The sequence below is a fragment of the Hippopotamus amphibius genome, chromosome 9 (genome assembly GCF_030028045.1).
Source record: "Hippopotamus amphibius kiboko isolate mHipAmp2 chromosome 9, mHipAmp2.hap2, whole genome shotgun sequence".
NCBI lineage: Eukaryota > Metazoa > Chordata > Mammalia > Artiodactyla > Hippopotamidae > Hippopotamus > Hippopotamus amphibius.
In genome coordinates this window covers 12,046,093-12,060,999 of record NC_080194.1, presented here as the reverse complement: position 1 = coordinate 12,060,999, position 14,907 = coordinate 12,046,093, and the positions used below count along the sequence as shown (strand labels likewise).

The window sequence follows — 14,907 nt, the reverse complement described above, 5'->3', positions numbered from 1 at the left end:
CTGCCTGATTTTCTGCTGGAGCCCACCCGTGCGGGCCGACCCATCCACACGTGTGCCCGCACACACACATGCATATATACGGTGGTTATCGTTGGATAGCGCCGGCAAGGGAGCTCGCCAAATTGGAGTACAGGTCGATCGCTACAGAGGTGAAACTTTTAGCTCTAAAAAGTTCCCTCGATTTTCACTTTTGCCTTTCCTCCTAGGCCCGCTGTCAGCTGTGGACTCTGGACATTCTTTGCCTGGGCTAGCCAGGCCCTTTAATTACCCCGGACCGTCACTCACTGCCCATCCACAGACCCACGGTGGTTAGAATCAGTTTCCCCAAAGGGTAGTCCACATTTTAGCTGCCTAGTAAAAAGGATCAAGCACATTCCACACAAGGGGGAGGAATCAAGGGGTTTCTCTCTCATGCACGAGCAAGGCTGGCTGGACCTTTGGGAAGGGCATGGATGCTCAGGTCCCCAGTGCCTTCAGAGGGTTCCTAACCCTTCTGAAAGCCGGCTCACTCACCAAGGATGCACGGGGAGGGTCCACACAGTCAGAGACACAGGCCTGTGGGCTTCTTGCCCTCACACAAGTCAGAGGCAGCAGTCACAGGTGTGGTGTCCATGGCACCTCTGCTCAGCCTTCCAGAGAGAGTGGAAGGAGCAAACCACCCAGCCTTGGCCAGTTTGCCAGAGGAGGAAAATTCCTTCCTGACCCTGGCAGAGATCATCAACTTTACTCTGGGCATGTGACCAAAAATCCACCCAGTTAAGCACCTACACATTGGCTGTTTATGCACCAAACATCACTGTGCAGAAAGGCTGTGAGAGTGTAAAACCATGGAAGAGGGGGCCAGGGAGGGCCTTCCTCGATTCCATCATCTGGGCAATCTCACTGGGAAAAATAATGCTTTTCCTCCTCTAAAGCCTCAGCGATATCCCAATGTCCGCCAGGTCCCAAGCCCCGCGGGCAAGGCAGAGTCCACTTCCCACCTTTTGGACCTTTCTAAGAAGGGACACATGGAGGAAAACCCATTGGACTATTTCGACACTTGCTATTAAAGGATTGTGGGTTGGGTGCTTGAGTGTTTGTTCTGGGAGAAACCAGAGCAGCTGTGAGAACTGCCTTGCTGACGTCCTGCCAAGTGATTCCTCATCCTTCTTTGGCTTGTGTAGGGAGTTTGCTAGTTTGTCCATTTTTTAGCTGTTTTTCTAAAGATGCAGCAAAGACTCACAGGAGGCATGCCATATAGTTTACTGTGGGCTCCAACAGAAAACTCACCAGCTTTGGTTTGGATTAAATCCACTGGGGTTTAAATCCTGTCTCTGCCACCCACAAGGCAAGGGACGTGGGACACATTTCTTATTACTCAGCTTGCCGAAAATGTATTTTTTATTCCTTCTTTTTGTGTCATACAAGATGTATTCTGTAAAAATCCATGACCCTCTCCGAGCTCATCTCTAAAATGCCCCATCTCTAACACGGGGAATTTAACACGCGATACTCAGGACATCCCAAGGATTTAACCAAATTCGATAATATGTGTAGATGCCTGGGCGTGATACCTAGGTCCATTCCTGTCCCAGCGCCGAGGGAAAAAAACCAATCCTCGTCCAAATATCTAAAAGGCTGCTACTCAGGTGACTTCTGAGACAAGGAGACAATCCATCTGTGAACAACTCTTGCCAAGAACACCTTGAATCACAAAAGCATTCTCACAGAGAACATGAGGACAAAAGAATTAAGCTTTCATTCAAGAGGGGCAAAAAACCCTTCTCCCTGGGTCTTTAGACTAAAACATGAAGCTGGCTCCCGAAATCACGTTACCACTCTAGACCTCGGTTTCCTCATCGGTAAAGCGTAGAGGTTGTCCCTCATGATCTCCGACAGCCTTTGCAGTTTGCAAAATTCTTAGCGCATCCGAACCAACGCAGGTCCCCAGCTCTCGCTGAAGGGAGTGTGTGCTACTGGTGGCTGCTAGCAGGCGGCGAATGCAAAAGCACACGCATACTGCAGGGTCTGCGAAGGTCTGAGAATATACACAGTGGAAAAACCCTAACCACTGCTTTTCTGGGAGCATTCTATACAGAGGTGGTGTGAGAGGGCAGGACGGGTTTCCTTTAAGCTATTATGTAAGACAATCTCCTGAAAAATGCCCCAAACTGTAATAAGGCAGCTATCTTCTCTGTTTCAAGGGGTGGTAGTGGTGGGGGTGGGGAGGTCCGTGAGCCGGCCAATGGGAAAAGGAAGTGTTTCGGCAGGAGGAGGTGGGCTTTTCTGGAAGCTGAATATTTTTGGTGTAAAATCCAGCTTCCCTTCCTAAGATTAGCTTTAGGAAGGGTAGAGAATGGAGTGCCTGGGTGCATTCTCTCTTAGTTCCCCTTGGTTGAATCAGGTGATCCAGAGGGAGCGGGGGCTGCCGCGAAGTGGGTGGGTAGCTACACAGCCCGAGGAGGCAAAGATGCCTCTCTCAGGCAAGCAGTGAAATCCCAGGCAAACAGCTCCCGGGAGGCACTGTGACTGATGGACGTGGCAGGAGGGCCGGAGCTGGGGAAGGACCCACAGACCCAGGCCCCTGCGGGAGCCTCGGAGCCCCAACACCCCTTACAATTCATCCAAAAGAGAAAAGAAAAGGTGCTTACGTGAGGACAGCGGTGCTGGGTCCAAAGAGGAGGTTTTCAAGGCAAGAGAAGGCAGGCACTCCCAGCACCGGCGTACAGTGGAAATAAAGGCACCTGTAGCCTTGTGATATAAGTAACACCTACAGACAGGTCCGTTTGGTTTTTCAGGTTTACGCACAGCCCCTTTGATGACGGTGACATGGAGTGTGACACGGCTCCTTGGAGGGGGGAAAGGTTCTCACACACAGAAAGTTTACCTTTATCCTGCCTTTGTGCCCGGCTCACACCCCCGCCCCCCCCCCCCCCCCACCTGGGGGAATCAGTAAACAAGCTGAGAATTCTTGCCTCTGGGAGCTTTGAGGGATCCTGTGTTTGCTGGTAACTCTCCTTTGGGCAAGCTGGAGGGGAAACTCTGGAATCCAGCCGTGGTGCCCATCTCTGCAGCCCCTCTCCTGGGCTGGCAGAGTCCTGTGATTTTCTACATCCTGTCATCCTCCCCCTCCCCCGCACCCCCTCAGCATGGCAAGGTGGAAGGATAGGATGGGGCAGTGGTTAAGAACACACACTTTGCAGCTAGATGACTTGGAATTCCAATTCTAGGTGCATCATTTTCTGGTCATGTCGCTTTGAACCACTTACCTAGCTAGTTAACAACTTAACTAGCTCTAATGCAAATAACAGGACCCACTCACTGGGTGCTGTGAGTGTCATAAGAGGTCCTGCAAATGAAGCACTGAATGAGCCCTTTGTTTTGTTCCAATCACAGCATTTTCTTTGATAGGGCACGTTAATCAGAAAGCACCTCTCCACCCTTTCCTCCAACCTCATGCCTTCCGAGCAGATGACGGGAACAGCAGCTTGCACAACTAATGCAGGGTCTCGCTGCTACTTTTTCACACAAGGCATAACTGGCCATCGGACGTGTTAACTAGTCAACGTCTAACCTCTTTGGATATAACGTGCCACGTGGTGGCTTTCTCCTTCCCCTCCCCTCTGTGGATGGAGGATCAGAGAGGTTTAGCAGTTCAGTGAGGTATCTACAGCTTCCAGGCTGGGGTCTGACTTGGATGTCAGCTCTCAGGTGTCTTGCTGAAAACTACCTGCTTCCCTGTAAGAGCAGAAACTCAACCCAACTTAGGCTGAAAATAGAGTGTCCCTTGGTCACCTGCAGGATGGCATTGACAACCCTCTGCCTTTTTGTCCTGTGCTTCCAACGCCCCTGGGCAGCCAAGACCTTACGTCCAAATTGCAGACTCCAGGCTTTAGAGTGAAAGCAGGGACTGGTTTGTTAGGTTTTCTTGGGAACACGGGGCACGGGCGCAAACACACAAATACAAACACACATGGAGTCTGGAGGGACAAAAGACAGCTCATGAGACGTCTCAGGTGTTACCATGGAGAAGCTGTTGAGGGAGATAAGGGGATTGCCTAGGCTGCCGACTTGCTGTGTAACCTCAGGCAAGTCGGGGAGCTTCTCTGGGCTTCATTTCCCCTGATGGTAAAAGGAGGAGGTGGGGTTAGAATAGCGATTTTCAAACTGTGTCCTGAGGAACCCCAGGGGTTCCCTGGAGCTCTCACAAGAGCTGCTGGGGGTGAGAGGGTGAGAGCAGAGTGGGTTAGGCTCTAGGTTGCTCCTCCCTGGTTCAGTAAGAGCATCTCAGCTTTTATACAAATCTTCAGGATAAAATTTCTCTTGAACAAAAGAATCTGCACTTAAAAAGAGTTTGCAAAGAACGGGATTACACGGTCGTTGAGATTCCTTTAAGCTCTAAAATTCTGTGATTTGCCTCTTCCTCCTCCATGTCTAGAGGATCGGGATGGTCGTACACACCACGCTTCCCACTGCTGGGTACTTTCCCATCCTGTCAGTAGTTTTGGAAAGTCTCCACACACATATGTTCTTCTCAGTAGAGAGGTTTTCATGGAAAACATCTTATTCTGCTATTGTTTTTAGAAAAGAGTCTTTTGGAGAAAGATATTCGTTTCTATGCTGTCTTGGTGCAACTCTTTCAGAGTGAAAAGTTTCTGGCAATGAATGTGTATAACAACAAACTCTGTCTCATGGTCCTGAATGTGTAATACAGCGTATCTGGGTGCCTGTGTGGGAAATTACAGGCTTCTGGACTAGTGGATAAAAGGGGTGATTAAGATAAAACCAAAATAAAAGAGGAATTTGACTCTAATTAAGTCTAACTATCACATCGAACCTAAATTTGATTGGAGTGGAGATCTTGGATGATATTGAACACTAAGCTCATTAAACCTGTACCTGAATGTCAGAAGAGGGCAGAAGAAGAAATGAAGCATTTCAGACTTTCTAGCCCACCCTCCCTCTGCTGTCTCAACCACGCAGTAATAACAGGTAAAGCGAAAAAGACTTCCAAGTGCCACCATGTGACTAAGCCCGGATTCCGGAGGGAGGCTCATAGATTTGAACCCTGGTTTTGCCATTTGCTGGCTGGGTGAGTCTGGGAAGCATATTTAATATCCTTACATCTTGGTTCCCTCATCTATAAAGTGAGGGAAAAAGAATGCATCCCTTATAGGGTGTTGGATAAATTAAACGAGCTGAAAGCTGGTAAGTGATGAGAGCCCTAGCATGTGCTCTGGTATCTACGTGCTGGCCTGTTACATTTGTTAAAGTAATGAAATGAGGAGGCCGTTTGACTGTGGTGGCTTTAATGCCTGGGTAGTCTATGCAAGCAAACCGAAACCTAAGCCAGAGTCTATTGTAAATGAGCTCGTATCAGAAAAAATCAAATTGAAAACAACCGATCACAGACAGCCGACTGGGATTTCCCAAATAAAGCAACTGCTTAAGCGATAGCCAGTCAAATAATTTCCTTGCTTTGCTTCCATGTCTGCGCTGTAAAAACCACCCCCCCCCCCCGGCTCTTGTTGGTGGAACGCTCCTAAACACCTAACCACTTCCAGTGTGGTAATGCCTGATTGGAAATGATGTTTCCTCAAATAAACACTTGAAGTCTTTCATATGCCTCCACTTACCTTTTAATGCATTCGCTGCATTAAATTCTCACAACCCTCTGATGGGGATATTACTTATTATCCCCATTTTACAGATAAAGGAACTGAGGCACAGAGAGGTGAAGTAACTTTCCCATGGTCACACAACTAGTAAGTGGCAGAACAGTATTTTCTGCCTCTAGATCCCATCCTCTTAACCACCATGCTAACCAGTCTCTGGCTGCTCCTGGGGTGGTTGCGTGGGGACAGGGAGGAGGGTATCACACATAGAACATCTACCATATGTAAGCATTGTGCTAGAATTGCTCACCTACTGTACCTTGGTTATTTTTCCAGTAATCCTGGGAAGTAGCCATCACTATCTTCTTTTTAGGATGAGGAATCAGAGGTGCCAGCCTTGCTGGGTGTCACTCAGCTGGGCAGTGGCCATGCTTGGGTTGAACTCAGGGCTTCCCAGTGTTAAAACCACAGTGTAGACACAGGAGCTCAACTTGGCCCCTCTCCTTTTGCTCTGGCCTCAGCACTGGCCTCAGAGGGGGTCCTTCCCTCTCTGTTGGTTCAAGATCCCTGACTGTTGCAGGCATAGTCTCTCTCTCAGTGTTGAGTAGAAATTCTGGTACCTCATTGATTCCCTAGTGTCTAGTATGGTTCTTGGGACAAAGAAGACACTCAATACATGGATATCATGGAAGTGAATTAAAAGACAAGTCACCTGACATAAGGCTGGGGTTTCCTACCCAATTCCTTTTACTAAATGTAATGGGTTCCATGCTTTTCCTAGACCCTGCCCTCAGTTAACCTGGGCCAACATTTCTTTAGTCACTTTTCTCTCTCCCAATCTGCCACCCTCACCACCACCCCAAGAGGCAGCACAGGCTGAAAACAAAAGTGAGTTAAAAAATACACTTAGGTAAATTCACAGATGATGCCACTGGACAGATTTTCAAGACGATGGTGAAATGTATGAACTTTGGATTAGGATTCCTGTCTCTATTATCCTAAAACTATTCTTTAGAAAAGAACCTGTTAGAGAAATTACATTTTCTGTGCTCTACTGGTTTAAATATTAAAGAATAAAAAGTTTTCTGTCAGCAGGTGTGTATGATAACAAACTCCTGGCACCTGCCACCTGGGAGCCACTGGATGAGACACAGACTTTTCAGGGCCTCAGTTTCCTCATCTGGAAGCATTCACTGTGATTCCTGGTGCATAGTAAGATCTCACTGAATGGTGATAACTATGGTCTATGGAGAGAAATGTAGATGTTGGTTGAGATTGCTGACCTTTGAGGATTACCATACCAAGTAGGATAATGTTGCCCTTCTGTGATGAATAATCACAGTTGCTACCATTTATCTGGCATTTACTAGGTGCCAGGAACTGTCTGGGCATGCTACGTGTATTAAATCATTTAATCATTCCTCCGAGGTAGGTACTATTATTATTATCTAAAATTCACTAATGAGGAAACAGGTATAGAAAGTTCAAGTAACTTGCCCAATATCACACAGCTGGTAGAACATGAAGCAGGATTTAAACCTGGGCTGGTGGCACCAGCATCCACAAGCTTCCCCACTATGCTATCATTTGGTACCTCCGGAGGAGGCGGAATCTAAGCTGAGGAGATATCAATTTTCTTAGGCATCCCAGGTTACTGGCTGGATTCTCGGAAGCAAGGACAAGGGTTATAAACCTATTGTCCCCTGAAACACCTAGCATGGACTTAAGCACAAGTAAGTGCTGCAGCAATTCTTGTTGGTTGATTGTGTATTTGCTTTATTTCCTCTTTGAGTGTCTTTCCCCCATCTCCTGTATTCAGTTCATCCTTTAGCTATTCACACTGTCCAGTTTCCTGGCCAGGAGCCCCAGTTCAGCAGATAGCAGCAGTGAGGTGGCTCCCCAGATAATCCCTCCTTGGCTATGAGCCTCATGGAAGTAATGGATCTTTGCGTGATTTCCAGCACTGAGGGCATCATGGAGGTTAAACAATAGCAAGTCAATGGCTGGCAGAAGGATAATGAAAATGAAGATAAGAATACTGATTTTGTCACTCGAAGTTTGAATAATGATAATGTTTATGGAACAGCAGACACAATTGCATGACTGTATTTTTAGTCTCCCTTTTTCCTGTAAAGATACTGGAAACCGACCTAATCAGAGTTTCTATGTTTTGGTTTAGCCCAAATGAACCTGAAGAAATAATGGCTTCTCATGGATCTTAGAGGCCCAGCTAAGGGAAGAATTCTTTTTTTTTTTTTTTTTTAAATTTTATTTATTTATTTATTATTTTTTTGGGGGGTACACCAAGTTCAATCATCTGTTTTTATACACATATCCCCGTAAGGGAAGAATTCTTAAAGACAGTATTTTCTTTAGTTGTTTTCCTACCAAACATCAGTCCCCTGGCAGGCATGAGGGCTTGCTTCCTGAGAGAACTGCTGGGAACTTGAAGAAGGGATGCCATTGACTCCTGTGGCTGGTCCATGATGTTGGTTGGAGGATGGTGTGGTGCTGATGGTGCTGCGGTTGACTGGTATTGAATGGACCAATCCCTCCAGCCGTGGCTCATTTGCTTAGTTAATTCAGGAACCACATTAATCACAGGCTATCATTAGATAACCAGTTAATCATTGAAGACAATTTCGCTATAGGTGAGCTAACACTGGACTTGCTAGGTAAACTTAACTGAACCTCGGTTTCCTCACCTGTCAGTGGGAATGGTCACACGTGTAGTTTGATTATGTATGTTTCCACACTGACATCCATGTCTCCACACAGAACTCCTCACTTCTGCCAGTTGTCATCCAAAGGCATGTCTTTGGTCGAGGCATTGGGGGTGGGGGTGACTGTGAGGATGGAGGCTGAAGGGTGAGGAGGGATGCTAGGGGAAATCTGTAGTGGATCCATGTAGATCTACTCTCATTAGTCAACCAAACCTTATTTCTAAGATGCTGTTGATTATAATATACAACTTTGCTTTAGGTAATCGTGGGGAGAAAACATTATGTTAAATGTGCAGATAGATTATAAAGCTTATCCTGATTTCAGAAATGTTAAAATGTGGACTTGGTAAATACAGCAATTAAAAATATATATAACAGGCCAGTATTTTCAGGAATGTAAACAAAGTGAGACCTATGGACTTCCCTGGTGGCACAGTGGGGAATCTGCTTGCCAGTGCAAGGGACATGGGTTCGAACCCTGGTCCGGAAAGATCCCACGTGCCATGGAGCAACTAAGCCGTGTGCCACAACTACTGAAGCCCATGCGCCTGGAGCCCGTCCTCTACAACAAGAGAAGCCACCACAATGAGAAGCCCGTGCACTGCAATCAAGACCCAACTCAGCCAATAAAAAAAATAAAAAAATAAAAAAAGAAAAAATAAATAAAACAAAGAACAGAATTCTAAAGGAGATATTCAATTAAGAAAAAATAAAATAAGTGAGACCTAGTTGTAGCCTTCAAGTAATAGACACTCTAGCAGAGAATTTGAGAGGAGACATTTAGAGGTAGTATATAAATCCAAGCTAAATTCTGCATTAGAGGTTGTAGGACCTCAGGAAGGGGGAAGTCAATAAGGGCTGGAACAGTCAGAAAAAGCTTCTTATGGGAGGTGGCATTTGAGATGGGCATGAAAAATTGGAATGACTTGCTAAAAATGGTTGCTTATTATGTGCCAAGTACAAAAAATGTAGGAGTTGGGGCTGTTATTATCCCCATTTTACAGAAGGGGAAACTGAGGCTCAAAGAACTTTGGTAATTTGCCCAAGGTCATACAGCTAACAAGTAGCAGAGCCACAGTTCCATTGCCTGGTTCCAAGTTCAGACCATGGCCTACTATGCTCCATGATGTCTGGGATAATCAGAAGGACAGGCTCTTTCAAATGAGAGGAAACCTGCAGGTGTGTGGAGAGAAAGAGATAGCCCAGGAGCTCGTGGAAGGTTGGCTTGAGTCTAACACATGCCACCACATGGCAGCCCTGGAGGTCTGAATCGTGGTGCTTGGGGCATCAGTCCCTATGAACTAGTGGGGGTCTCTGGCTAGTTGATGAGGACTTTGCGTTTGAGGAGGCCTTAGATCTTGTCTGCTCTTCAGGGGCAGATCTGTGCAGGTCAGCAATAATACCTGGCCAATAACCCTGATTTTTCTCTTACTCTTCACCCATGTATTTTGCCAGGACCACACTGTAATTTCTTACGGAGGTTGTTACTGAGTTTTCTTCTTCCATTCATTTTGAACTAATATTGTTTTCTCTGGTTGTTTCCTTACAATCTTCTACTATCTCCCACAATTTATTTTGGCATTAAAAAGTACAAAGGTGTGACTTACATGCTGAAATTTGCTGAATTTGGTTTTGTTGGAAACTCATTTAGAGAAACAGTCTCAGTTGTAAACACAGAATAGTGTAAGAACTCAGGCATTGTGCTTTTTACAAAATTTCAGCCTTTCGCTGTTATGAACTTTTCTGATTTATCACTTTATTCCAGAGTTTGTCATCATATCCTAACTGAAATCCAACAATTCCTGGTACTTATGAGTACTTATAAATCTGAGTGGTGAGCCCTCAAATTTGGGAAGCTGCCCAACCTCACTGAGAAGTTCACATCAACACGGACTTGTCTGTACCTTGAACTTGTAAACCCAGGGAGGTTCCAATGCAGAACTTGTCACTCCCCAAGGTGTTTGTCTAGGGTCCACATTTGGGGAAGTTATCAGTGAGCTGTTGGAGTTAAAGAGAAGACAGGTGTCTTCCTTCGTCCTGGACATCACTTGCTCACATCTCTTTTCATGAAATGATGTTTTAATTCCTCTCAAAGTACAAAAGCAGATTGGTAGGATTCAGTTTCATTCTGAGTCAACTGTTATCCCTTTGGTTCCAAAGAACCAGTGAGATATGGGAGTTGGCTAAAGATTTGCTTTTATTTTCTTTTTCATTTTTTGATTTTTATTTTACATTGGAGTATAGTTGATTTACAATATTGTGTTAGTTTCAGGTGCACGGCAAAGTGATTCAGTTATACATATACACATATATATTCTTTTTCAAATTCTTTTCCCCTTTAGGTTATTGCAGAATATTGAGTAGAGTTCCCTGTGCTATACTGTAGGTCCTTGTTGGTTAGCTATTTTATATACAGTTGTATGTATGTTAATCCCAAACTCCTAATATATCCCTTCCCTCAACCTTTCCCCTTTGGTAACCATAGTTTGTCTTCTAAGTCTCTCAGTCTATTTCTGTTTTGTAAATAAGTTCATTTGTATCTTTTTTTTTAGATTCTGAAAATATGTGATATCATCTGATATTTGTCTTTGTCTGACTTACTTCACTTAGTATGATAATCTCTAGGTCCATCCATGTTGCTGCAAATGGCATTATTTCATTCTTTTTTTATGGCTAGTAATATTCCATTGTATATATGTATCACATCTTCATTATCCATTCCTCTGTTAATGGACATTTAGGTTGCTTCCATGTCTTGGCTATTGTAAATAGTGCTGCAATGAACACTGGGGTGCATATTTCTTTTCAAATTATGGTTTTCTCCAGATATATGTCCAGGAATGGAATTGCTAGATCACATGGCATTTCTATATTTAGCTTTTTAAGGAACCTCCATACTATTCTCCATAGTGGCTGTACCAATTTGCATTCCTACCAACAGTGTAGGAGGGTTCCCTTTTCTCTGCACCCTCTCCAGCATTCATTGTTTGTGGACTTTTTGATGATGGTTATTCTGATTTGTGTCAGGTGATAACTCATTGTAGTTTTGATTTACAGTTCCCTAATAATTAGTGATGTTGAGCATCTTTTCATGTGTTGCTTGGCCATCTATATGTCTTCTTTGGAGAAATGTCTATTTAGGTCTTCTGACCATTTTTTAATTGGGTAGTTTGTTTTTTTGATATTGAGCTGCATGAGCTGCTTGTATATTTTGGAGATTAATCCCTTGTCAGTTGCATCATTTGCAAATATTTTCTCCCATTCTGTGGGTTGTCTTTTCATTTTGTTTATGGTTTCCTTTGCTGTGCAAGTTGGCTGAACAGTTTCAAGTGATACAATAACTAAACAGACAACTGTGGTATTGCGAAGAGCAAAAGCCAGATGAGAGGGTAGCAAAGGAAAAACAAGTGCAAGAGAGAGCACTGGGTTTTGAATCTGATAGATATGGGTTCAAAGCTTAGTGCTATCAATTGGTAGCCACCAGCCTCTATGGGAAGGAAACAGGCGCTGGGTCTTTTTGTTTTGGGGGTTGTATTCACCCCAGGCTACATCTGTCACTTTGGGCAAAGTTCAGGTGGCACTTCTGCATTAAGGCAGATGACAGATTTTGCACAAGACCTCCTTAGGAAGGAAATCATCACCTGGGGTCAAGTGTTCCAGCCAAAGCCAGCGGTCAGTTGCACAATCAGCCAGCAGACCATGGCTGTGCTGAGAGAGGCTGTCCAAGTATCTAATGCTGCGAGTAGACTGGGGGCAGGGCAGAGATGACCTGGCTGGCTCTGGGCTTAGTTGCTTAGCTCTCATTGTAGGGGGAACCTAGCCTTGGAGTGTTGCCTGACACCCACCTGACCGCTGATGTTTAATCAAATTTAAATCAGAACTGGAGACTTTCTGGAGGATCCCTTTATGATATGGGCCTCGAGGAGTTCATTCATCCTGACCAGAGGGAGTAGAGTTGACTTCCGGTCAGGCCAAACAATATTCAGAAAGAGCACTACTCTTTCAGGATCTCTTGTAACTGACAAATTAGTTTAAGGTGATGGACGCTTAAGACAAGCCAAGATAGGTCTGGAGGTAAGATGTGAGAATGTGGCAGATAATTAGCGGCTGAAGAGGGCACCTGCAGGTGGAATTGACAATTGAGAGCTCCATAGACCCTAGCTAAATAGAAATATAGAAAAGTCTATTTGTTTTGGGAAAAGAATTGAGACAAATCCAAGGTATAGGGGAGAATAGGCAGGATTCTGCCATCCCTCATGCACAGAGTCTGCATAACCCTTAGACACAACTCCCAGCCACACTCCCTCCTATATCCGCCATGGTCTCCCCCAGACCCCCTGTCCTCCCCAGAGACCCACCACACACAGCACAGATCCCCGCATGCCACGCACAGCCATCAGATAAACACAGTCTCCTTAGGAAGCTGATTAATAAAACTATTTTATCTATAATTACACTTGACTTATAATAATGTCCTCAGAGCCTGCATGGTTAGATTGGCTCAGATTGTAACGTCCAGATTAGGACTGAACTCCCTTTGAACTCTGGACACACTGTTGGTCTCTCCAGCTCAGAGATTACAAACGGCTTTAGCTGGATTCGCCCCATGGAACTAGGAGGGTAAGTAGAATTCCAGCTCTCCTTGGTTCTTTTTTTCTCTCAGACGCTGTACAGATCATATCTCTGAAAACACATGGCCCAAGGAAGGAGTAAGGCCCAAATCAAAATGCCTCCTCCAGCCCACCACTGCCTATTCTGGTGGCTCTACTTTCAAACCAATGTCAAGTGGCTGTGAATGCTGTCTGGAAGACTGACACTTGAAAATAAACAGTTTAATTCTTGGATCTTGGGCTCCTGGGCACAGACTCCAGTGAGCCATAATTAACTCTTTCAAGTCTTCGCGGTGTCCTGAAAACATCTGATTCTTTATGATGTAATGCTGAATGGTGGCAGCGAGGAGGCCTTTTAGGCTAATTACATGTTGGAATGAGGTTAACGATGTGCCAAGGATTCTTTGCGTGGCTCCTCTGACACTGACAAGTCACTTGGTAACACACTAGGGCTAAAGACAGTAATGACTTTTAAAGAAGGCAGGAGCTAGAAACTGAGCTAGACAGGCCCCTGACGTCATTCCCTAATCTAGTCTCTCCCCTGGGACTCCTCCCTCCTCCCATTTCCAGGAATTAAGAGATCTTGATTTTCAACTGGCGTTCAATGCCATGGGCCTGGCGATGTGGACCGCCATCGCCTGGATCTCAGCTCTCTTACACGTGTTAGAGCAGCCGAATTTACTCAGGGATGAAAGCAAGAGCCCGCCATCCAATGGGATGCTTTTCCACTGAGCAGAAGGCATGTCGGTACAAATAAGCAAGATGTACATCAAGATGAACCACGGGATCACAGGAGAACGCCCAGTCCTCAGGAAAGAGTTCTGATACCAGCCAACTGAAGGAGCTTCACATTATTGTGAGCCCATTCTGCAAGCGAGCACAGTGGCGTTTCAGAACTACCCAGGGAGATCCAACCACGAGTCCTTCTCCATCCTTCTACCGGGGCCAGGCATTCCTTTAGTCACCTGCAGAGCTGTTCCAAGTGATTCCAGCCTTGGCCTGAGCGTGCCACGTGCTACTCTGCTGACTCCCCAACATGCCTTATCTGGATGAAACTGGGTAAAAATGAATCTCACAGCTAGGCGAAAGAAGAAAAAAATCGCTACAGAAAGCCATCAAGCTTCACAAGGAGGCTTGTCCTACCCCTTAGGAATGGTTTGCAGGCTCAGTGGATACATAGGAACCTGAAAATTTCCTCCACGCCCCCCTTTCCTCTCTGGTGGAAGGATCGGGGCAGGGTTAGCTCTGTCCACGGGATGCCACCATCTCCTCTCCCGACAGGTGCCCCTTCCTCTCTCTCCCTGCACACTCAGACACGCAGCACCCACCTCTGCTCGCTCGTTCCGCCAGGCTGGGCTGGGCGCTGCTCCTCCGACGTGGTCATCACTCGGCCCCGAGGAGGCCCCGGTTGGGCAGGCGCCTCCTCAGCAAGAAGGACACCGCATGGCTGCCTCCAGGCAGGCGACACCCGCTCTGGGTGCCCCAGCCCCGAGCAGCCTGCTGCGTGCAGCAGGGCCCCAGAGTGGCAGCCAGCAGGTGGCCCTCCCACCTCCACAGTGCCCCGGGTGGGGGGAGCTGAAGGTCAGGCAAATCTCCTGTTTTGACGGGAGCTACGAAAAAGAAAGACACCTGCTCTCTCCCTCAATGTTGCTGAGGCCCCAGCGATTGAGCTGCAGGGCTGCTCCTGGGGAGGCCAGGTGTGGCGTCTGGAGGAGGCGCTGGAGAAATGTGTCAGACAGAGCTCATCAGCACCTCAGCACCCTGCCAAATAGTAATTACCAGCGCCTCGTGCCACCCAGGAGAGGGAGGGCAATATCCGTTTCCCCATTTTATAGAAGGGTAAGTGGAGGCCCAGAGAGGTCACACAATTACTTTAGCCGGTCAGTCAGAAGCTAAACTTGGCCCTGACGGGGGCTGACTCAGAGACTGCCACTGTCCCCTGGCAGCCGTGGGTCCCAGCAGACGTGGCGCCTCTATGCT

The 14,907-nt window shown here is 46.3% G+C and overlaps 1 protein-coding gene across 4 annotated transcripts in view; it reads right to left on the bottom strand.

The window, feature by feature from the left end:
• ELF5 (E74 like ETS transcription factor 5) overlaps positions 1–14,657 on the bottom strand; it is a 42,527-nt gene extending 27,870 nt beyond the window's left edge. The window contains exon 1 of one of the 4 annotated variants that reach the window (XM_057749684.1): positions 14,256–14,657. In XM_057749684.1, coding sequence (XP_057605667.1) covers positions 14,256–14,311 — 56 coding nt within the window. In that variant the 5' untranslated portion in view covers positions 14,312–14,657. Of the gene's footprint in view, positions 1–513; positions 600–2,630; positions 2,789–14,255 lie in introns of those variants that run through there. The other 3 variants (XM_057749685.1, XM_057749686.1, XM_057749687.1) reach the window with 3 other exon arrangements.
• Between the last annotated feature and the right edge of the window lie 250 nt (positions 14,658–14,907).